The sequence below is a fragment of the Syngnathus acus genome, chromosome 1 (genome assembly GCF_901709675.1).
Source record: "Syngnathus acus chromosome 1, fSynAcu1.2, whole genome shotgun sequence".
Classification (NCBI taxonomy): domain Eukaryota; kingdom Metazoa; phylum Chordata; class Actinopteri; order Syngnathiformes; family Syngnathidae; genus Syngnathus; species Syngnathus acus.
In genome coordinates this window covers 6,080,356-6,106,114 of record NC_051087.1, presented here as the reverse complement: position 1 = coordinate 6,106,114, position 25,759 = coordinate 6,080,356, and the positions used below count along the sequence as shown (strand labels likewise).

Here is a 25,759-nt window from a genome sequence, read left to right as displayed (position 1 = left end):
TGTTGTTGTTCTTGTTGTGTATGGTACGATATTTAACATGTTTATGCCACAGTTTTTTTTTTTCTTCTGTTGACTGAGTCATTCATTCATTGATGAAAAATAAAGACTGTTCCCAAAAATGGAGAATCCAAACCTATTTCAAGTTTACAAGTTTGCATAACACTCACCAGCCACATCAGGTGCTCTATATTAAAACTTTACTTAACTAACTTTACTTACTTTACCATGCATTTAAGGGCTGACCACCACTAACTGTACTTAACTGCTAGGATTTCTGAACATATATTGGACTATCAAAACTCTGATGACTTTAATTGATAATGATGATTACTGAGATAGAATTTACGCTATGCATCACAATGCAAGTAATATATATGCATTAATCTATTACTGGCGGTTATCATCTTGTAATGATCCACAGCAGTGTTACAACACAGTGTAATCAAAGCATCTGTATTTCAAGCCATCTGTGATCCCAGAGGGCTTTTAACTATACCGCACGACACGCCTCGACACAAAACAGCTAATTTACTCTGCTTAATTGTAAGCTTTTATCTGGCAGACATTCACTTCTTTTGAAGTCTGAAGATTGCTCATGTTTATTTTATACACCAGAGGTGAGAGTAAAGTTGTAGCTGATGTCAAACCAAAATGCTCACTACCACTTGATTATTGGCTTGTTGAAGTCATTGGTTGTGATTTTTACATGGGTAATAAAAAAAGAAAAGTATAAAAATGTCACGCTTAAGGGTATGATGTCATTGAAATTCGCCTTGAACATCGTTTCTTTTGTCGAACGTCAACATTAAGTCACTGGTTCCGACATCGTCGCAATCTAAGGGCACTCAAATACTATAAAATCCATTAAGAATGTACTAAATACATCTAACTGTCTCTCTTTAAGTGAAAAAAGACCCTTATTGTCGAGCTTCCTCAAGGGAAGAAGCTCGCCACGCAGCGTCACCTTCACACAGACGTTCGTGTTGCACGGCCATCTGTTGTGGGAATGAACTAAAGTGATGTAATGTCAAGTTTGTGAGGCAAACAAAATGCAAATGACTCGTATACAGCAGCAGGTCATAAAATTATATAAACTGAAAATTGTATGTGAGAGTGGCGTAACTATGTGAAAATGTGCCATAACAATGCGGATATTTGTCATTCCTTGAGAGCATCGGGCAGCTGTTTAGGAGGGGAAATGGCATTTGGGCAATTTACTGAGCCAGCTGTGCTCATTGTGCTGAGAGTCCCTCCGGCCTCTGTTGTGCATAACCTAAAAAATGTATCAAGCTTGGGGAAAAAAAAAAAAAGTTGTACTCCTCTCCCTGCCATCTAACCCTAAGAAAAAATAGGAATATTTACCTGGGATGTCCATAAAGTCTTAAAATTAATTTGTTAGATCGAAACCACGTGATTGTCTTTGTTTTCATATGTGCAGACAAACATAATTATTGTATTAAAAAAAACGCAGTGTTGCGCAATGCCTTTACACATCACTATCAAGCTCTTAGCCAGTTCCTAACCTATATGTTTGCCTTAATCCAGACCCAAACCACAAACAAAAATCCCTAACCCTTACCTAATCCCAATCTCCTAACCCAAGCAACAAATCCAACACTACCCTCTAACATTCTCCCTTAACCTACACTAAATCTGCTCCCATAGAGTATTAAATACTTCAATTGTCATCTATGCTTGGATATGATAACATGTCATTTCTTTCTATCAGGCAGGGCAGTTGTTTGATACCCACAGAGGATCAAATAGCACATCAACAGCACATCAGCAAAAGCGCCTGTTTATGGCTCTGCTGCAAGGTTTTCTTCAATAGACAAACACAAAACCCTGTCTTGGCAGCAATGATCCTGAACTTTGGTGTTGACAGCTTGCGTTTGATGTTAACTATGATTTATGCAAAAAAGGAGCAAGGTAAGGAAAGGTATTAATCATGGAATACATTATTTTTTAATTGGCACATAAAACTAATTCCATGACACTTTCTTTTTGGTGAATCCTGGTGGATTTAGACATCCCTCATACACATTCTAGTGTATTCAGGGTTCACCCTTGCAATATGTTCTACTATCCATATTAAATAAATGAATAAATAAATAAATAAATAAATAAATAAGCACATCTGCAGAGTCTATCTCAGGAATTTCTCCTGTGAGGGTTTGTCAGGCTATTATTTTACTGTTACACGCCACTTGTCCACTTATCTGTTGCTATATCTGCAAAGCCCACTGTGGATATTGTTTACGAGTGTTCAGGAGCAACAATATTGAATTATATTTGTGACAGGTCATGAGTTACATATTTTAATAATGGCGGCTTATTAGGCAGAGTTTTACGACATTGAGAAGGAAAATTAGTCCTTAGGGCTGTCATGTCCGACGTTAATAGACCTGAACTGTGGCCTGTAATTATTATATTAACTCTATACTATCCATCTGTCTGTCCATCCACACATCCATCTGTCTGTCCGCCCGTTCCTCAATGAGTTCTGATCTGCCCTTAATTCTTATAAGTGCAGGTGGACTAAAGGCAGTTGACCTAACCACCAGGCCATTAACAATAATTCCATCATTTAATGTACATTATTTGAATTGAATAGGTCATAAAGTTAAAGTGGTTATGTTAACGTGATTTTGAATCCAGTGCACCAGTGATCAGGTTGCTTAAGAATTTTGCTAATGAAAAGAAGCAGAACAATTGCGGCGTTTGAAGTAGAGGAAAATTGCATGTTGCAATTCACATATCAAGTAATAAATAAGGCCATCAATAAGTAATGTGAGTGGTGCTCTAAAAGGGGTTATTTACAGAAATATAATGACATCTTATGAAAGGTTTTACTATTGGATAGTCAACAAGACACATTTCTCACTTTCCTTTCTAATAATTGTGAATTATAAGTACTTTATGCTACTCTTTTAATCTTTATACCACACATTCCATAAAATGTAAAGGAACATAAATAAATGACCAATGAGCACTGCGTGAATTCCGCATTACTTTTCGATTTTTAACAACAGAGGAATGTGTAAGGGCAGTCTTGGTAATAAAACACACACTAAGGCATTTTAAGCACAAAGCTTTAAGAGCCTTTTTATTCTTGTGTCCTTATACATAATTGAAACCAATTATATATATATATAAAACTGCAGCATTGCCTGTCTGTTAAAATAGTATATATAAAATAGTAGCAAACTTTTTAATAACCACACGATGTCAGTGTTGCATATTCAACCAAAGCAAAACGCTTGCAGGACCTGATGACATTAGGAGTCCTTCACGCTTGTCTTCGATTAGAGCAATTAAAGCCTGCAAGTATGCAAATCTTTCGCCCAAAATATACTCCAGTTATTTTTTTTCCAGCTGAATATTCACTTTAACGATGCATTTGTTGAACCCATCTCAAAGAAAAACAAATGCATAAACAATGTAATAAATATTCTAGCGTCCTCGTCCGTGTCGTGTGTTGAGCGATTTGTTCTTTCTTAGATTAGTCACATTTCCGACCTTGGAATGACAATGGCACAATCATCTCTTTTCAGTGAATGACATTGTACCCATAATAACCTTCACCATTTCCAAACTGCTACAATAAACCCATGCAAGAAAATAAAGACATTAAAATGAATTTCATTTGGCCATAAATGAAATGAATTACGTTTGTTAATTAGTGGCTGTAGCGAGACCAGTAACTGACGCACAACTCCACTCTGAGGAAATAGGAACTGTATCAAATATCTGCTTTTACAAGATAATCATCTTAATTCTGCGTTGTTTTGTTATTATGTGATACATCTCACTTGAATTTCCCCTCTGGAGATGAATAAAAGATTTCTTATCAGAATATTGTGTTTCAATATGACCATTAAAAGCAACATTAAGGACAACCTTATCATCCGCGGGAATTATGAGAAGCACACATGCCATGTCTGTAAATCTAGCATTCATAGCCATTAATTAAAGTGTTTAAATTTTAATGTGCATCTGTATGGCCTGCAGACGTTTTGTGTGTGTGTGAGGGGGGGGGGCTTTAAATTGAATGAATTAATGAAGAATTTTAAAATTCAAAGCCAACTGCTGACAAAACATTTTTAAATCCATATTTCTAAGAAATTCGTTTACATTAAACTGTTTTGTACTATTCCTGTGCTTCTTACACGTGAGAACAATACAGCAAAAAGATTCAATGCACCAGAAGTCAGCTCAGCTAAAATTTTCTAGAAAAAGAACAAATCAAATGTGGGAGCTCAAAAGGTTAATTAGTAAGTGTGCGAAACAGAGTCATCAACGAGCAGACAAATGAGTGTTCGACGTTTTTAATGTCAAATTCAAACTTTTACAGGATTCGTCTTCATACCAAACCGTGTGCCGACAGGTCCTTTGCATCCTTGTCATAGCAAATGCAATTAGTTCTTATGCTGATAAGAGGAAGGGAACAGCAAAAAACAGTGAGCCGTGTAAGAAAAAAAAAAAACAAGAAGAGAAAAATTATAATAAGAATTAAAAAAAATCCCAACCGCCCATTATATATTTTTTTTTTGTTCACTGTAAGTGCAGATTCGAAGAGTTTAAGCATGCCATTGTCCTTTATGGTCTCCAGTTGTGTGTTCTACAGTGTCGTTTCATCTGTACATGGCTATAAGTGAAACAGCGCAAGAGGGATGACAAATGTCCACTGTCCCATCTGACAAAATATCCTCCCCTCTTGTTTTTGCAGTAGTGAAACATGTTTAAACGTGCAGTATATTATAAAAAAAAAAAAAAGCATACACACCCACATGGATTCATTTACAGTAAGTTCCCTTGAAAGGTGCAATAATGAAACTGCCTTAAAACAGCAGTTTGAAGAGCAGGGTAGGGGTGAAAAAAAATTGTTCAAATCCTGATGAGACAGGAGCATTTCCAACAATCCCATCTGAACGTCCATGTCAGTAGATTGATCCTCAGTCCATCAGGGGCAAAGCTCAGTAGATTTGGAGATAAAGACAGCTCCAGGATGGATAGTCAAGCTCAGGGGTGTCCATCACATATTTCTTGAGGCGAGGTTATATACATGTATACAAAGTGTCATTATGCACCTAAAACGTGCCCCTTTCCATCTTATTTCCCAACTTAAAGTTCCTTATCAAGACTCCCATCTGAATCATAACAAAACCGTGGCAGCAACCTTTGAAACGTCAGCGTTTCCAGAACAGACACGCTTCCTGACAATTTCCGCTTACATTCACACGTTGAGACGTTCATAATAAGATATGTGTAGATCAAGGGAGGAGAAGAGCCAGAAAAGGAACTCATTAAGAGCAGAGGGACGTGCTAACCCTATTATCCCTATCCACACTCTGATGATGGGAATTAAGATGCGCTGGCCTCGATCCACAGCCGATCCTCCGCGGGAAGGATGAGGGAGTTCATGCACGCTTGGTTCGGGTTGGCACCATTTGGTAATCATAATAATACAAAAAAGAGTTCTGAAATCCAGGTTGTTTTGTGCACCCTCCATTTTATGATGTCACCTCTCTTTCTGCCAACATTATCTTCATTTCCCTGTAAGCACACACGTATAATACAGCTGTATCCAAATAGGCATGTTATCCCAAAAAAGGCTCGTGGTTTTCTATCTTTCTCCTTTTTTTTTTTCTAAAAAAAAAAGCAAAGAAGTAGTTAGCATTATCTTTCATGCAGAGTCAGCTTTTATTTTCAGTCCTTTTCCTATGAGTCCTACTTACATTATGCTGAATATGTCTTATCTGCGCGTTGTCTAATGTTACATACAGTAGATGGAATTCCTTTTAATGGAGCAAGATGTGATTTGAATACATTGCATGTTTAAATATTGGCTGGAGGGGGATCAGGCAAAGTGTTGCACTTAAACAGCGCATAATGACTGAACAGCCTCCGAATGATAGTGTGCTTGCTTCTGCATGAAAACCGAATGCCCATTTGTCTTTATGTTACAATGTCACTGCGTATAAATTCCAGTTTGTGTAAATGCTTTTGCATGGGTTGTGTTATCTTCACGTGGCCGCAAGCTCACGTGGGTTGCGGGTCATGTAGGTGAGCATAGAATTCCGCTTTGTTCTCTAACGCACACATACTTTATATACATACAGGCTGGATGCGAAGGCAACACGCCGTGATATTTTTGATGCTCTGTGTTCTGAGTGGTTACATTATAAAAAAAAAATCACATTGTTGCCGTCTGTTAATACAAATGAAGGCGAACCTGCATTAAGGATCATTAATATTATTTCGGATGTAACTGTACACAGTGTCAGAAGTTAAAGTACAGTTATAATCCATTTTAAGGTACAAAGCATGTTTCCAAGCTGTGAGCTACTCTTCAAGGTATTTTAATGTATTTGTATCTATTTTGTGTCTAACTGGTATAAATCAATGCAGTATTAGGGCCACACTGAAAAACAAACTTGAGAAGAATAAAGTAAAAATATTACGGACCACAGGTTGTACTGTTATGGGGAAATGCTCATTTTTCTTAGCATAAAGTGATAATGTTACAAAAAAAGTTGTTATTTTATGACAATGTACAGTTCGATGTGATTGTGTGGAAAAGTATTCCTAGCTAACCTCACTGAAAATATTTAATTAGTTGAGCTAGGTATTGTTATTATTTGGCTTTTTCTGTAATTAATATAGAGCGGGCCTCTACGAGAGACAGCAGATATTGAACTTGGACTGTTGCCTTTTCTGTTCTCGTGGGAATTCACTACTCACAGTAAAATAACAAATTCACTTTTTCGATATAAGATGACGAGTATAATCTATGAACTTTACAACTTATTTTCGCAATATTATGACTTTGTTCTCGTACTGCTGAATTATTATTGTACTTCTCTCTCTTATTTTTTTAATCAATTTTTGCAACCAAGCTGACTTTCTCTACGGAATATTACAGACGTTTTATTGTAACATGCTCACTTTATTAGTGAAACAGCACACATATCTTGTAATATTACGCTTTTATCTTACTCTTACTAACGAATTTTCCTCTAATTTTCCTTTTATTTTGTATTCCAGTGTGGCGCTAATAAATGCGGAAATAGAACTAAAATGCCCCAGTTAATGTTTTTTTTTTCCTACTTATTTATTCTGACTGGACGTGACTGAATGTTTGACGATAGAGTCTTAAAAGTTTTATTTTGTACTGAAGCCTTTATGGCACTGTGATTTACTCAGTCTCTGTCTTTCCCGCACTCTATTCTTCCCACAGTTGCCTCAGTGGCAGAAGGTCAGGCATGCATCAGGTTCAGGTAAAAAAAGAAGAAGAGATGAAGTCTTCCTCCCCCACATGGACGTAATAGAATTATCGCCTGCAGGCAGCTTCCACACCTGATTTTTTTTTTTTTCTTGTTTTCTTTCTTTTTGAAAGGGAAATACTCCAGGCAGGAGCTCTCAAAATATTTGATCCATCACTCGGTGAAGTTTAAGTGCCTATAAATATTAGAATCCTGAAGTTTCAAACGCATGTACAACTTTCGGGAACCCAATCAACATTTTCACATCCGAACAAGTTCTTGGGATGGGGCCGCTTGGAGTGATTACTGCCGTAGGAGGAGGTCACAGGTAGACTTCACGGCGTGACAACGTGAGGCAGGACGTGGTCTTGTAGTCCCCTCCAGTCCGGGTCAGCGGTATGACCTCTGCTGGGTTCTGGCCTCCTTCTCCTCCTTCTTCATCTGGATGGCGCCTCCCGAAGCCAGCGCTGCTGAAGGTGTCGTAGGACGCCGAGGTCATCTTTCGGTTGAGAAGGTTCCGATTGTGGTCGCCCATGTTCTTGTTGGCTCTTCCCAGGGTGCCCAAAGGATCGCCGTTGACTAGTGGTAACCTCTGACCTTCTCCCGCCATGACCACACCCGGTTCTGAACTCCCGGCACTGCCCGCGCTCTCGCTGTCGCTCTCGTGGTCGTTTCCGCGCAGATTGTTGTTGTCGTCACCGGGGGCAAAGGTGGAGAGTCGCGGGGGGTCGCTGCCGTGGCGTTGGCGCTGGCGAGGAGACGGGCGGACGGGCATCCAGCATGTGTCAGAGTGGCCGAACTCATCACACTCTCGCGTACACTTTCCGGTTAGAGCCACATCTGGCAGCTGCCTAGCATCTAAAGGCATAAGTAAAAGCAATTTAAAAAAAAATAAAACTGATGGTATCTTGACTTACAAGTGTTTCTCAGGTTCTGAGTTTTTATTTATTTTTTTATTTTTGTTGCCAGCTAAAATTTTGTTCCTGCTTATTATTGATTATTGAACTACCGGCACTAAAATATAAGTGTGTGTGTGTGACTTTCAGTGCAAATACACCTTAGGAAAGCTGCTTTTTAATCTTTTATTATATCAATGTTTCTATTTCACTGTTCAGTGCTGTTCGCTAGTTTGACCAAATCAAGGGCAAAATTGATATCATCTACAATTAAATTGTGTTATCAGCTTGATCATGAAACCGATGAAACTTGAAAGTCAAGGTACATCTGTAATCACATATACACTAAGGAATACATAAAGCAGAAGAAAACAGAAAAAAGAACAAAGTGAAACTGCTTAGCTCAAGACCTTGAGAGGTGAAAGGTCGGCTGGAAACCCAAACCATTACTGAGCCAGAAGAGTGTGATTAAAAAAGTCAGGATGACATCACGACAAATTAAAATGGAATGCCATGCAAGGAATATAGCGTATCAACCCATTAATATCCTGTGATGTCAAGAGGTTAGCGATGCCCCATCACACCCGGTTAGCATTTTCTATGTAAAGCATGTTTGGACATATACTGGCTTTATGTTCAATTACTGTAAATCGGAATTAAAAACAACTTTCTTTGTCCTTATTGTGTTAAAGCCATGTCTATTTAAAGTTGTAAAATAGCTGCACAATTAGACAATTATGAAGAAATGATCATTATTTCTATTTTTCTCAACAACAACAATAGTAATAATGATAATAATAATTAATAATAGGCTCTATCTTATCCATGATGTTTTCTTAATCAAACACCCTTTTGCCACTTTCTGGTGTTATTTTCGTCTAAGACTCAACAAATAAAAATTCACTTCACGCTCAAGTTTCTTCTTTGTCATCAGAGTGCAAACTGCAAAGTTCTCTACGTTTAATATTGTGAGCTGAGCAATCCTAAAGTTCATATTTTGGAAGAGAAGAAAAACACTTTTTTTGAAATGAAACCTTTCTTTGAGTGTTCTCCCCCTCTCTGGCTTCTCGGTAAAACCTAAACAGACATAGTGTCTCCTTGCTAAATCCCCCCTTTTCATCTGACTTTGGCGAAAAGTCATTACACCCTCCCTGCCAAAATTCTCCTGTCTTTTTGAAAGCAACATTAAACCGCATGCACAGTCCCAAGAGAATCTCAGGTCACGGTGACCTTCATGCATTACCAAAGTTCTTCCAGCTCTGTCATGTCCATATGCTGTGCAGGGGAAAGATGAAAATGAAAAGTTTTGTCTTTCGGTGACCTTGATGGGGACTTGATTTGAAAAATAACTAAAAGTTACTGCCAAAACAAAGATTTTACCTGCTGTCAGATATCAAAAGCTTGAAATTTGTAGAAAAAAAAAGTAACACAGGAGCATATGTAGTGCATGTTATAATATGAACGGGGCTATGTGTTTAAAGTCAGTCAAGGGTAAATAAAAGGTGTTCAAATGAAACCTAAAAAGTCTTTCATGACGTGTGCAAAGTCTTGAGGAAAAAAGATTCTGCTTCTTCACTTCAAAAGCAATATTTGTGTGAGATGATATACTTTTAATAGCACAACTATTGACACAGTTTTGCTGTATGCACGCTCCTTGCTTGGTCCAAAAAATGCTAGGATGACCTGCTTTCATCCTATTAGACAAACTTTGCATGTGTGTAAATGTGTGTGTGCCCACTAACCGTTCTCCACATGCTCCTCCTCCCCCACACTACCCTCGGGTGTGGTGCGTTCATAACCCTCCTCGGGCAGCGGCAGGGCTCCTAAACGTGGCCCAGATGAACTCTTGCTGCTGGGGGTCTCCGAGTCCTCCAGGCCGCTGTCATAGCAACTGGGGTCCTGGGCCTGGTTTACCACTGAGAAGGTCACCCGGCGAAGGGTCCCCTGCGGGCCAAGCGCAAACACAAAACACAAACAATATGGGATTAATCATCAGGGAGACTCCTAATCTGAAATTCTCAATCTGGGGGATTAGGTATAGGCAGTGGCCTGCAAAGACATATTGAGATTATCTGGTGGTGTTTATGTGCACGACTGATACGATGAAGGATAATGTCATCTACCAATCACGGTGGCTTTTCCAACTTTTTGAGTAATCCTGTTTAGATTAAAACTGTCTGCCAATAGCTGATGTTGACAAATCTTTTGGCTTGCCCTAAAGCGTTTATTCATTATTTGGAATTCGACATTGCTGCAGCACTAACAGAACTCAGAAACTCACAAGAGTAGAACTGCATCACAAATAAGACATTTAAAAAGAATACAAATGATCACTTCCGAGAAAATCACAACGTCCCATCACTGTTGAGCTAATTTTAGAATAGCCCCCCTTATATATTCCTTTTTTTTTTCCCACTGGTGTGTTTCATCATTATGTCTTCGACCTCTGAAATCTCACCTGAAATTGAACTTCAACACGTGTTTGAGGAGCTTTAAGCACGTTTTACCATATCGACCGTTTCTTAGTTAAGTACGATTCATTTACATAAACGTGCCAAAGGCCTTCTTTTGCACTTAGACTGAACTTGAAGCACCATATGACGAGCAGTTTTATTTAGATAGTTTTTAATATCATGAAAAAATATTTTGGTTGATTTGTCACCACATTGGAATGCAATCAGAATGTGTCCCACAGTTGGCTGTACAGGACCACCGGTGACAAGGGAAGGGGGGGGGACGATGAATCAGTCCACATCATTCCCTCAAAGCCGGCATCACACCTGCTGTGATTTCCAGCACACAAATCACCTCCGTGTAGCGAACGGAGTCGAGGAAGCGTACATCACAGAGTGTTAAATGACTCCTCGTGGCCCTGAGGGAATCACTCGGCACCCAGAAGCCAATTTCTAGAACACACAGCTCATAGCTCATCCCAAACTCCTTTACCTGAACACCTCAACATTACAACCCTTTGCATTTACATCAGCTTTGAAACGTGCCGGGTGCGGGGGAGGAAGGAATGGAAAAGGGTAAAAAAAAAAAATACAAATTCGGATTAGGGCGGGTAAGACCGCAACTCGTTACAATGTCGCCTTGGGATAATCTGGAGAAAAACGTGACGGACGGCTGAGATGAAAAGCCCTTTTTCTTTTCTTCCAGACAGAGAATTTTTGAACATTTCACCTCATAGATACCACAGCATAAAAGACAGCAAAATTAATTAAGACGACGGTCCCAAGCTTGGTTTGAGATGAAAGCTGTTTTCATATCGTCGTGGCTTCATCTGGGAAACACCAAGAAAAATGTGTTTGGAATTAACTCTTAATCAAATATTAATCATAGTTAGCCCCTTTATATTTTGGGAAATCTAACTTGCTTATTTGTTTGCAACAGAAGGAAGATACAAATGTGTCACTGCAAAGCTAAAATTTATACTATTTAGTCTTATTTGAGTCAACAAGTTTGTTTTTCTGACGTCGGTGCTATTGACATCACTAATAATTGATCCGTAGCTGTCAAACTGTTTTCCTCTCTTGGATAAATAAAAACTCGAGACCCCGATGCCCTTTTACTATGTGCACAAGTCAGATATTCGATGCCTTCTCTGAAAAACATCCAAGTTTAGACTCGAGAGTGTGTAACTATGGCAACTGAGCACAGGTTAATTTCCTCAGCCGTATTACCTCCTCAACCCCCGCCTTACAACAAATGCATTTGATTAAAAAAACAAGTTGGCTATGGTTGCAGGTGGAATGAAAGAACATGATAATGTAGAAAAAAATATTGCAGATTCACTCATTCATTCATTTTTTCTTGGCAGGTTGAGTGCCTCACCGACATTTTCTGTTCTGGAACTGCCACTCGCGAATCAAGATTGTTCCGATGCCTTCACACTGGTTAACTTATTTTTACACTTTTATGAATGTTGAGATGTTATGCAGAACACTTCCTCCACTGTAATGATTATTTCCTTTGGAAAATTGGAATAAATCAGAGATCTTACAAGCTCCTGGAACAAATTACATTCACCCTTTGAAAAAGTCAAGAATAAATTTGACAATTTTGTTTGTAATTCATCACAGACAGCACTAAGAATGATGAATAGTTCTAGAATTCAACAGTTTGCTATCAGAAAAAGAATACAGACAAGGACGTAAAGGTAAAAGTAGTTTTATTCCAGAGTTTAGATTTACAACTTGAAAAAGGTGTTTTTTTTATTTTTCTTTAATTATTGATCTCGAGGTGCCTGAGGTGCGTGTGCGTTCCTGTGCGCGAGTGTGTCTGTCTGTTCCGCTACCGATCTCATCAGTTCAGCCATAATTCAATGTAATTCAATTTCCCTCTGGTTCCCTCGCTGGTCTGAGGTGCCCTTTTTCATTCTTTCACCCTGCTAATTTTATTTCCCCCTGCACTCCGTTCTGGCGCCCCAATGAAACTCCTCCCCCAGCCTTCCTCCTGAATGCAGTCAAGTCTGCTTCTCGCAACAGTAACTCTCCCTCTTTGCTTTGGACCGCCTTCTTCCGACGGAGCTTTCCTTCTTCTACTTCTTCTCCACACTAGTCAGCTTTATGATGTGCCGATCAATAATTTGTCCTTGACCTCGTTATGAGTCCCTCTCCTCTTCCCTACGGCAGGGTTTATTGACCCATAACTCCTTCACTCTCCCTGCCTTGCTCGCTCTCATCCTTGAAGAAAAAAAATCTACATGGATCTTCAGCAAAGAATTGGACTCGTTAAAATCAATTAGTGTCCAAGCTGAATGTGTCATGACCTTCGCGGTTTTGCTTTTAATCAAGTCCGACCGGCTTACATATTTTTCTTTTACATTAGACTTTAATCTTGAAGTCAATAATTTGATGTCAAAGTGGTGTTTTTAAAACTATTCCGTTGACTTTGCTCATTAAAATGTTTTTACTAAAAAGGTGATGTTTCCATTGTGCTTTGTCGGAATTATTGGTAGCACGTCCTTCAAAGTTTTTGGTGGATTAAATGAAGTATTTTTTTTTGGTAGTGTAATTGCTTGGGGAACAAATCCTCTGAAAAAACACCTTTTTTATTTTTGCCTTGAGCCTAAACCCAGGTTAAACATAAAAATATTGTTTTTCTCAAGATATAACAGCTCATTAGCTAAAAGTACGATACGCCTTTCAAGCGAGTGTCAAATATCGTACTATTTTCATTCCCATCCTACTTCTCTGTAGATGACATTTGTTTACTGACCTTACTCAATCTCACATTGCTGCTCTCAAAATGGAAATTGTCTCGTTACGCCTGATGCTTTTTCATTTTGTCGAGAGGTTTTATTTTCTGTTGTTTGAATCATATTGCACAATTCAGCTATTGTAAGTCACTGTCACTGTGAACCACAAAGTGTTCTGCCAACATGGCTGAACAAACAATTTTCGTGGTTGGGTCATGAATCTTGTTGAGGTATGTCTGATGACTCGATGTAATGTTCTGGCATGAGGCGGGGTATAACTCTGCCGGGGGGCGGGCTGAACCGAGTTTTGGACCTGGGCAAGGCGGTGTGGCGTGGCACATTTTAAATCGGGCGCTTTGCAAGGAACTGCAAGCAGTCCACCTCATAGGCAGATGATATGAATTTGGCAGATATGATTACAGATCTATGAAATGGCCACTTGAACACCAACTTCCGCCCTGATCGATCATGGCTGTGTAGGATACCAGCAAGATCAGTATGCTACTGTTGTTCATACTAGCAGCTGGTGACACCAGCAAGACTAGCACAAAACAAAACTAGCATATGCTGGATATGGGGTCAAGCAGTCACGCCCTCGGTACACCAGAACGCCCACCATGAATGGTGTGGAAGAAAAAGAAAAAGGCCAAACAAGACCAGCACTAAGAATCCAGATATGCCAATTTTTACGCTCGAGTGCAGCTGCGCCGTCTTCGAGCATCGAGCCCGTATGAAACTGTACAACTTTTGGCTGATCCAAATTAGAATTGTAAGGCCCCAGGGTGCTATTGTAGCTGCTCTTCAGCGTAACTAGTGTCTCCATTACACATAGGACCACACACATGCACACACACACTGATGAATGGTGAGAAAGGTGCAGCCTTGCCACGAATTCATGCCTGATGGAATATTAATTGAGTTTGACAGAGGACATTAAAAACCCCTTGCCGTTCATCTTACACAGGCCATTAGTGTTCAATAGTGACATGGGAGCTCTACTCTACTGTGCAGTGCTGTGTGTTGGCCAGTGTGTATAATGTGCGCATATAATGCAGCTGCACTATGCAAACATATGCAATAGGAATCAGTTTGTGCATTTTAGCCTTTCTGTGTCAAACAGAAGCATGGTGACCCTGAACGCATCTGGCGGATAGGAATAATAATCATGAAAAAAAAAAAAATCTTAAAATAGCTTTCATTTTTATGCCATTTACGCTACTTGTGTGTGTTTCTGCATATGCTTACCAGCCAAACGTTCACACCTTTGTGTAAGCGCACTTTAAAAGCGCGCATGAGTCTTTCAACGCCCGCAAGATGTGTTATGTCAGGCCGTGAGGATGCTCCAGCTATCTTTTTAATGTGAGGATTTGCATGTCTATGTGCGTGAACAGGTTGCCTCAGTCATCAAGGTAATTAGTGTGTAAACCTCCTCACCAGTCGGTTCAAAGAGAATTAACGAGCTTGAGTTAATTAACAGTCTCCCTCTCTTCTTGTTACATGTGTCTGCATATTCAACACGTGTTTGGATATATACAACATCTGCGTGCAGTGTGAATCGTGCACTGCAGTTGGATGCGGAGTTTGTGTCCTGCTCCATGCTGGTTTGCATAATGAATCAACAGGACGAGCTTGAGACACAGCAAAACAACAAACACGCTTGTCTGGATGAGACGCTGCTTGCCTGCGATCTTTGCACATTCTGCATAAATTTGACAGGGAGTTGTCCATCGAGATCAATCAGATCTCAGTCTTAAAAGGGGGGGGCTTATGAAATGTTGGGGGGGGGGGCCTACGGTACACTCATCCATCAATCCATCTTCTCATTCTCATGCTGGATATATTTGATTCTCCACACTATTGGTGCATCACTGATGTGATCACAATATATAAAATATAAGTAGACCAGACTCATTGGGGCGGGGCTTTAACCTGCCCAAAAGACTGAAAGAACAACTTTTAGGAATATAGACATTCAACATCTTAAGGATAGATGACAACATTTTCCTCACACAAATCTTACCTTGCCGTTGGTCGCTATCACAAGGGATACCTCTTTTATCAACTCACGATTGTATTTGTTACCGAGTTATTTTTCTGCCGGTGCTTTTGTAGTTTCGCGCAGAAGCAGCCAGGGGTCGGCCGTCAATCAAGCAGACACCTGACATCCTCTTTGCAATCTCACCTGTCACCTAGTTGATATTTTCCTAACAGAGATTGAGGGGTGAAACTTTGCATCCCAATTACGCTGCTCGCTGTCCTTAAGAATCGAGTTCAATTTGTGGACATGTCTTTGCTTGTTCAATGTGATTATTTCCATGGCAAAAAGTGGATCAGAACCATCCACATGGGATCTTGTAAGACTCAATTAAAGGCCAGATTTAACAAATACTTTGAAGGGGCTTAGCAGTCCCTAAAGGGAGGGAAGACCCATTCATTGTGTGGCTTGTTATAGCCATATTAGCAAAAAATGAAAATTGGGTTAATTGAATAAATACTCTCTACTGAAGAAAAAATTGCGGAAAAAAATGTTACTATAAAGGCGGGGGCTGCCAACATATAGAAATTCTCTTTTAGAAAAAAAAGATCTGAATGACCATTTTGTGAAATTTCTGTCTTACTAAATTATTAGTAAAACAACAATAAATAATGAAAGATGGCTGATATATTTATGAATGAAACACAATGACATCCACTCTACTACAGGTGCACTTTGTAATAGAAACCGTCCAAAGTCCGCTGGAACGCCCAGCAAGGCATAGCCCATCTGCCAAATTCCCAAAGAGGAAAAAATAGGGCCCAATGTCTCCAAACTGGATTTATCTCTGTTAGCTTGACAACGAATGCACTCTTACCATTCCTGATTTGTATGCGCTGCAGCGTCTTCAAAATAAATGAGACTTTCTCAACTGTATTCATTGGCGCTGCTTTGATTAATGGATTTAAACTGCTTGAATTCTAATAAAAACTAGAGAAATTGGGTGTTCTCAAATATTCAACTAGTTAACATACTTCTGGCACTCCTTAGCATTTCAGCATGAATATTTCATTAGATCCACTACTTCTTATTTTATCTTTTTCTCCCTCACATGTGCCTTAAGTGTGAAATTAACTGGTGAGATATACGAAAGATGAATATCTTTCATGCTTTGTTTTATCTCATGAACACAAAGTAGTTCATAAATCTTAACACTCTGCTTTGTTATCTTCACTTTACTCTTCTGTTTTATCACTTTGCCAAAGGGAACAGAGCAAATTCACCTTTGACCTCCGAGTGACTGAGTGCACTCGGGCTTTGTTGTGAGTTTTAAGATGCATACATGAATCTTTTGAAGCCGCTAGCAGCTTTTGTTTAAGTTATGCATCAAACACGTTAAAAGGAGACGGAGTGAAATACGCTGACAGGAAGCGTTTCGCAATAAGTCACGCCAACGAGACAGATGTGTTAACAATTCATTTGAAGGTGATATATTTACACTGCTAATTTAAATATAGACGTGCATGAGTGTGTGTCTGCACAGTGAGTGGCATGGAATGTGTTTTCCCTTGAGGTTTGGCTGCAAAGAACAGATGTGTTGTTTACTGCACGTAAGCGTGAGGTGAAGCGGACAGGTAGAGAAATGGGTCAGGAGATGAAGAAAAACGCTCGATCAATGAGGGAAACGGCACAAAGCGTTAACACTAAATTGTACACTTTGTACACATTGAGACTTACCCCGACATCAACTATACCAGACTACTTCACAAGTACCACAATTGCAGAAGATTTTTTAAAAAATGTTTTTTTCACATTTACATTTTTTATAGAACATCTGCTTGCGTTTTAATTATTTAATCAAGGATGATGTGTGGGGTTATGTGCCTATACTTTTGAGTTTGTAGCTTCACTTTTCATGTTTGTGTTTAATATTATTTTTAAATTTTTGTAATGACCACTCATGTATCTTATGTCATGAAAAAAATGTCCTAATGTGGGGCTACCGTATTAAAAAAAAAAAAAAAAGGCCCTAAAACCTAGATGATGCATTATGACCATTTTTCTTTTTAAAAATGAATGAAGACAAATGCTGTTGCGATGTTTGACAAGTGGAACAATGTTGTTCGAACTCCTCTTGGCCCCATGCCCTCACTCTGAAGGAAGTTTTCATGCAATTATGCTTACAAACAAAGATTAGAACATAGTGAAAGTAAAAAGAAGGAAAGAAATCGTTTTCGCGACTGTGTTGCTTGGTGGGTTGGCCATAAGGTATCTTTTTGCTATTTGCAAAATGCAGAAGATGACTTGGAGCAAGTTGAAACAGCTGGTGGGATGAAGGACGATGCTAAACAAACAGCAACTGTCCGCTCCCACATGTTGATGAGCCAAGGCGCGTTGTTGCCACAACACACACTCGGCCGCCATGCGAATAGTGGAAAGACATGCACATTATGCGCACTTATTTTGCACCCGTGCACACACACACCCACACGTTTATTTGTAGTTTGTTGCAGTGGGACCACCTCTGCAGCTCTTGCGATCGTCACTTTTTTATGCTATGGCACTCTTTCGCCTAACGTCTACCTATCCACAGTTCTCTCTGTGCTTCCACACACAAACATGCACTCTCTCTCTCTTTCTGCAGACCTCCTCCTTCACTCTCTGTGTCTGCCTCCCTCCATTGCTCCCTCTAGGAGCAGGTGATGTAGAAGGGTGCTCAGCAGTATCTGACTATCAGGCCTGACTCTGTGAGAGGAATGATAATCACCATGCTGCACTGCAGAGAGAGGAAGAAGAGGGGGAGAGCTAAGGAGAGGCAGAGGCTTGGGAGGGAGGAAGAGAGGGGCATGAAGTGCAGAGAAAGAAGGGGGGATGCGGTACAAGTAAAGAAAGACTCAATAAAGACCGAAAGAAAGAGAGAAAGAAATGTGTTAGCTACTTACTATACCTACTCTGTGGCACATGGGCCCTTGTTAAGACACACACACACACACACTGGTAGCTTGTAGTACAGCAGCCCTGCGGTATGAGGGAGAGCCTTAGCCTTGTGTCTGAGTGCCAGAGAACATTAACTGCAGCGGCGAGGTCATCTGATCGCCCTGATGCAGTCTCTGCCTCTCTCTGTTTCGCTCTCTTTCTACTGCAGCAGTGCGGGCCCCTCATGCGGGCACCACCGGTACTACCCATTCCCTGATAAACACCATTGCAGTACAGTGCAGAAACTCAAAGACTGTAGATCGCTTTCTCTTTCTGGGAGCAATTAAAGCTTAACCGCAGCTAGTGCCCACTTAACTAATGATAATGGTCCGAGCTAGTTACTGTACAAGTGTGTGTGTGAGGGGGAGGGGGTGATCACTTCTGGCCTACCGCATTGCTATCCACTACAGCTTTGTTACCAACAAGCTGTCCATTTTGGCATTGGCCTAACTTGCCGAATCCCAGCCTCCATCTGGGTTTGCACATGCACCCCCAGACCCCCCCCGCCACAAAGACACGCACACTCTAACGCTCACATCCACGCATGCGCACATACAGAAAAACAGCGAAAATCACTGACTCTGTTCGCTGGCTTTTGAAATGTTTATCCCTTTGTGCAGCCCGGGCCATGTATAGGGGCTTGAAAACAAAACAGCAACAAAAGCGCATAGAGTCTGATGTGAGGCCAGGCTTACCGGACAAATGCCCATGACTCAGATTAGCTCTTTTTGTTGCAGTGTTTTTTTTTTTTTGTGTACGGCTCACTCGTGATGCTCATGGCTTTCCACGGCTCATCCCCATAACAGTCATTTTCTTATAAATATCCATGACAACGAGCATTGTGGGGAAAAAGACGGCAACAGGATGGTGGCGCACAAGGGACCTTGTGTGCGTGCGAGTGGCGCCCATACATATGTATGACTGCCCTCGAGTTGTGTGCACCATTAGACCCTAATTGTGTACACGTTAGGAGCACTGCTAATGTCCATTAAAGCTTGACCAGAGGGTGGACAATGGCATCACTGTGGGGAGCCAGTGAATGGTAGAGTAAAAGTGAGGATGAGGATGTAGTCACTCATACACACACGGAAGCACACAATCATACGCACACATGCACGACAACACACACGTGCACCCTGTTGAGAGTAATTAGGAGTGCTGCTGTGAACAATAGACAGTCAATAAAGGAGATCAGATATCTGACTGCATGCTTTCTCCTCCACCTATATAGACGCTTCCTATTTCCTGTCCTTTTTATCTTCAACAAGCCACACTTGTCTTTTTCACATTGCATCCTGGGTCGTTTATCATATCTGGCCACGTCTTTGCTTTACATCTTTTGCCGTCCTCTCTCACTCTCTCTGACATCAAGTCGTCGCGTTCCGATGCTCGACGGGCTGAACCGAGAGAAGGGTGACGTGACGGCGCGCTACAACAAACTGAAATCCATCCCGCTGGTTTAGAATCAGCGTCACTCAAGCTACAAGGTTAAATAGAGCTTGGCCTAATGTGCTGTCAGATAGGAGGAAGTGCAGCCCCGCGAAGACCACACACTCTAATTTGTAAATAAGCAAACCTCCATATTCAAACATCTTAAATGTCATACAATCAACCTTTGGTCCAGCAGATTTGTCAATGCCATATCGGTTAAACCTACAAATAGCTAGATATTATATGCTAGCTATGAATCTCCTAAATGTTTTGGCAAAGTGTCGAAATTTTAGAGATATTGAAACACAAAACTGCTCATCACCAACCATGGTTTTGGGTTTTAGTACAGTACCATAAAGTGATATATATATTTAATTTCGAACTTTAGAATATGTGTCCGGTGGGTTGAAAATGGGCCACAAGCGACCCAAGGATTGTAGTTTGAACACCACTGACTTAAGTGAAGCCCCCTCTTGTCCTTTTGTGACGGACAGAGTGGCACACAAATGCCCTTGGGGGCGCATTGGCCAACGTCTTGACAATAGTCTCAGTGTGTGTGAGTGACACTGAGTGGCTTGGGAGACACAGAGAGGGCGTTATACCGGCGAGACAAAACACACGCACACACACACATAAACATGAGTGCGCATGGTTAAGGACAGTGCACTCTTTCTCTCTCACTGCACAATTTACTATTTGCTCTCCCCCCTGACGCAGAGCGACTCAATCATCCTCACACTCGGACTCCTTTGACGCAGAGGAAGAATGGAACACAAGTGCACCCTCACTCTTTCTTTCCATATGTGTGTGCGTGTCGTCTGCATAATTAATAAGGCTTTCAATTTCTTTGAGCTATGAAATATGCTTTTGGTATGCAAACAGACTTCTTGCATGCGCGTGTGTGCGCATTGATGTGGGTTGACGTGTACGGCGCTTGGCGTGCGTGTGCCATTCGATACACCAGAGACAGATAGCGCACAGCCGGGCCATCGAACGGCGGAAGGAGAAGGGAAAGAGGCGAGTTAATGAGAAGGCTTGGGAGGATTCAGCCCATTCGCATCAATAACCTTACATCACACTTTGTTGCTTTGGCTCCAGTTTTGCAATTGACTTTGAAAATTACAGCCGGGCATTAAGAAATTACGTCTGTTGTCGTATCCGAGGCAGACTTTTGCCGAGGAGTTGGACCGATTAATGAGTGAGATAGTTATGCCGGGCATAATGTTTGTTGCGTAGCGAATCTGCAGGTGAAAACCAAAAATGAATGACCTATTTTTTTTCTCACTCTTCCTTGTGTAATAATTCACAATGTCTGTTTTGCTCAGCAGCATGAATGAATATTGTATTATCTCTAACTGATAAGGAATAATGATTGACGGTTGTAATTTCGCCAAAGATGAAAGAACGAAAGGATTTGCTCAAGTCAGTGAATTTGTGTGGGAGTCTTGTGTGTGTGTGTGGAGTGACTTGGTGTGATAGTGGAATGTGCATTCTGTTCCTGCTTGTTGACAGGAAGCGACTGAAATGGATCAGTGATTGTTTCATTCTTAACCCTACAAGGGCATTAAAATATTTTACTTCAATTAAAATGGCAAAGTTCGAGTGCGGCACTTTGGCAAATTTGACTATTTTCTGCACGTTACTATAATCATTTCAGTAAGATGAATAAAAACAAATAAAATATTGATATCAGAATGTTCTGGAGACCAAAATGTTATACGTTCTTCCTTGACATATTCCTCAACCTTACTAAAGGTTTTAAGAAAATCAATCGTAAGGTTTTAGGATAATTATGCTAATAAACACAAAATTAAATGAAAGAGCGAAGACCTGCACCAAGACCTAATTTGGATCAGCACCAAATTGGACACTTTTACACATATTCACATCCATTCACATTAAAAATGTGACATTTTTACTTTTCATCAGAACAGCCACATTAATGTTGAAAGAAGCTTTCTAATCGGTTTAAGTGTTCGGCGAGGATTCGATACGTAGCACGACTTTGTTAAGGTATGATTGCCGATGGCGATTCTTGAGCTATGCACACATTCTGCCTCCTCCGTTGTCTCCAGTTGTTTGCTCTCCATTCTGCATTATCAGATAATTCTGGGGAATCTTTTTATACACCGTCCAAAGCAGATATGGATGTCATGTCAAATGGAAGATAGTTTTAGAACTGCCTGGGGAAAGGTAGCTTCTGTTTACGCTACGAAGTTTATTTGAACGTACTAACCTTGCTGCTTATAATGCGGCGACTGCAGAACTGAGGAAACACTTAATCTGATGCAGCAACTGCAGGCAACAATATATCAGATTATTTACTGGTTATTTGTAATTTATACAGTGTCTGGCACAGCACCGAGTCGGTTGCCTGCTGCGTCTGCCTCGCTAACACAGTATGACACCCACAACAGCAGGAGTTTATTGTGTAACAAATACCGCTAATCAAAAATATGGACCATAATGATGACCCGAGTTTAACAAATATTGCTACCAGCTGGAGACAAATATATTTGGGTTAATGCATTTGTTAGAATGTAACACCAAGGCATTGATTTTGGTTAGGTGATCCCGTCGGTCTGGCAAAAAAAAAAAATCCTTCAGTACGACAAGACAGATGAAAAATGGAGAAAGCCTTTATTGTTTACTTTTATTAGTCCTCCCAATCATTCGTTGTGAGCCTTTTGTGCTGCATCCTATTCATAATCTCACTTGAGGACCTTTCAAAATGTGGAAGTGACTCACGCCGGGATATTGGAAATTGGAAATTGATTTTCTGCGCAAGATGTGAGCCTGTGAAAGAAAATCACCAGCCTGCTGAATGTTGGCTGCATTTAGAGCAACAATTTAATTGGAAGCGTATCCCTACCTCCGATCAGTCACAGCTTACTGTTGCCACTGGAGACTTTTCATTTCAGATATCCATTTTACTTGAGTGCGCGGTAACGCCATTCATAAGTATTACGTATTACGCTCTTAAAACCGCTGGGTTAAAAATTGGACCGACTCAGAAAGTTGGGTCAGTTTGAGCCAACTTCGGGTTGTTTTGCAAAAAAACAATTCAATTTGTTTTCTACAAAAACATTGCTGACAGGAAGTTGGGTCAATTTGAACCAAAATTGTTTAAATCATACTTTCACATACGCATTGCTAAACTATCTCAACATACTTTCCCCATAGGCTAGTGCAGGTTCCTCCAAGCAAGATTCACACTTGCCCGAGGGCCTCACACATGGCTCATATAAAGCAAATAAGCTGTAGTCTTCCCAGAGTGAACTGTCCAAACAAAACATTGCACTGCATTCGTATTCAAGCTGTCTAAAATAATTGTGTGAGCAGTCATTATCTTGGCGGGTACAAAACACAAAGTGCTATTGAGTGCAGAGGAGTGATTGCAGAAAGGCCCAAGGCTGCTCAAATAGCAGCCAACATGTCATTGTTTCTGGAATGAAGTGAAATGTTTCTCCCTGGATGATGTCAATTCTGAAGCATCCAAGATACTGAGAAAATACATAGGCCCCTATTTCGTGTGCTCAGCGTAACAACTTAATTTTCCTGCCAGGGCAAGTCTAGTTTACCATTTGGGGGAATTTGGGGAATTTGCCAGATGCTGCCAGACAGAGGGCATTGTCTATTACAAGTCCCCGTTGCATAAAAGAAATACGGTAATTTCCGAACTATAAACCGCTACTTTTCGCACAAGCTTGGTACCCTGCGGCTTATAGTCCAGTGTGGCTTCTCTATGGATTTTTCATGATTTTTATGATATTGTAAAAGGATTTTTTTTTTGGTAATACGAGTAATAGAAACCAGGACGTTTCATTTTCCGCAAATTTTAGCTAGTACAGTTTATAGTCTGGAAATTATGGTCCTTTTTTCCGACTCGAATTTTGGGAGCAAAATATTCAGAGGCAGTTACAAGTTACAAACGTGGTCTTGGAATTAAAATCGAGGTGCTACTTTAATTTAGTTTTCTATCTATTAACAATGTTTCATTTCCATTCATTCCCCAGTGATGGCGTAAAAATGACATTGCTTCATAACGCTCACAGCGAGTATGAAGGTGAACATGGGAATAACAGAAACCTCTTTTGATATTCAATTAGCAAGTGCGTCATCAATTATTTCAAATAAGACGTTTGATCACTCTTGAAAGTGATGTCGCTCTGTGCTTTAAATTCCCTGAAAGTCCGACCGTATTTGGTACAAGATTCAAGGGGAAAAGAAAAAATGCAGAGGTGAAATATTTGATTCAACATTTTTTGACAGAAGGCAACCTTGCAACGGCTTTGCTGGATTTAAAAGCGTGGTCGTCAGCAGCGGCCACGGCATTACCAACGCTCACACAAATCACATTCTAATCAAAGCCGGCTCTTTTAACAGCCATGAAAGCTTTCATGTTAACACGGCATCACAGCCGCTTCTTTATTCAGGCGTTAAAAAAACACGACTGTCCGGTGAGAGAGTGTGTGTGCGTGGGTGAGCGAGGCAATATCGGTGTCAACACACTTTATCCTTGCTTCTAATCTTACAGTGTGTGATATTGTGTGTCACATGTGTTTGTGTCCATACATCCAGGTATAGCATTTCAGTTTGTCAAGCATTCTTTTATCCGCACGATTGAAGGTTGCTGTTTCATCCACATAGAAAGCTCTCAAGAGCCCTAATTTGGCTGGTACATTTGCATGACTTTGATTAAAACGTGTTTGTGTTACAATTTCACATTTGATATTCAATAAGAGTGCTGTGTTTTTTTGTTTGGGTTGGTTTCATTTGCCTCCTTTTTTACCTTAAGGGCTGTGAGTGGCTATCTACATAATCGCTGTGTGTATTTGCAAAACAAGAGAACAGAGACTTTTAAATAATGCACAAGTGATTTGCGCCGGTGCGGCGTTGACCCATTAAGTGCCAACTTTGCTGTAATGTTTTGAAATTGGTCTGGTGAACTGGGCCAAGCTGTTGTTATAATTCTCAAAGATCACTGGGTTTAGGCAAGAGACGAACGTGTTGACGGGAAGTAAATAGGTATGCAATGTGTAGAATTTTAATTAATTTAGCTAACGAATTGACAATCGTACAAACAGAAAAAATTTAATATATCGTTTGACAGTTCACTCTGACGATTTTTACCTTTTATATTAACATTAGTTAACTTAATTTTACAGTAGTCTGACAAGTAAGAATATTAAATGTTACCTAAAAATTCTACACTCTCAATAAAGAGTCAATGAAGACAATTGCCTTTTCCATAATTTTCCATTGGAAACAAAAAGCACTTCAAAATCCAAATGGTTCAACTATTATATAGTCATAGAATTGCTCAAGCAATAAATCTTAAAGTGTCCACTGTGTGTGTAACTATAGTTTTCAGCAAATTGTGCTGTATGTGTATCAAATTGGTCAGACTATCTTAATATGTTTCGAGCTTTGCCTCCAATGGCTTGACTGGACCTATTTCTCGCAGTTCAGCTCTTAAGCATTTTTTCTTACTGTTTGCACCGATAGCTTTCTTCTCTGATCTACTCCTGCACTGAATAGCAAAGTGGGGTTGAGAAGAATGAGGAAAAAGCATGGCCGCTTGCACTCATAAATACCTGCTTGCGTAGATTAAGGAAGACGCAGGTCAATAACGCTATCTGGAACATCGCTGCAGGCCGAGGCCTGCCCACTCACATTTATGCAACCTCCACACCGCAGGTAGAAAGCTTTTCATTCTCTCTTCATTGAGCGTGGCCTGACTTAAGCCACCTCCATCCCCCTTCCTCAATAGAACCTTAGACCCACTTACCGCTATCTTTTTCTTTCCATCACGGGATAGTTCTGCGGCTTCTCGCTCTTACTGCCCCAACCGCACATTGCATCGAAACATCATGTTTTATCCGAATCATCTTATTTCATCTCCCTAGCATCGCTCTTGTCTCTCAGTCAGAGGCACCGACCCACAATCCCGTGAGTCCTTCCCACTTATTTTCTGTCTGCCCCACACACCCGCACCGCATTTCTTTCTCCATTT

The 25,759-nt window shown here is 40.4% G+C and overlaps 1 protein-coding gene across 2 annotated transcripts in view; it reads right to left on the bottom strand.

The window, feature by feature from the left end:
• Positions 1–4,312: 4,312 nt before the first annotated feature.
• Positions 4,313–25,759, bottom strand: part of pcdh7a (protocadherin 7a) — a 39,667-nt gene continuing 18,220 nt past the window's right edge. The window contains exons 5-7 of one of the 2 annotated variants that reach the window (XM_037259088.1): positions 9,904–10,105; positions 9,405–9,436; positions 7,957–8,123 (exon numbers count right to left, since the gene is read on the bottom strand). In XM_037259088.1, coding sequence (XP_037114983.1) covers positions 8,094–8,123; positions 9,405–9,436; positions 9,904–10,105 — 264 coding nt within the window. In that variant the 3' untranslated portion in view covers positions 7,957–8,093. Of the gene's footprint in view, positions 8,124–9,404; positions 9,437–9,903; positions 10,106–25,759 lie in introns of both variants that reach the window. The other variant, XM_037259080.1, reaches the window with a different exon arrangement.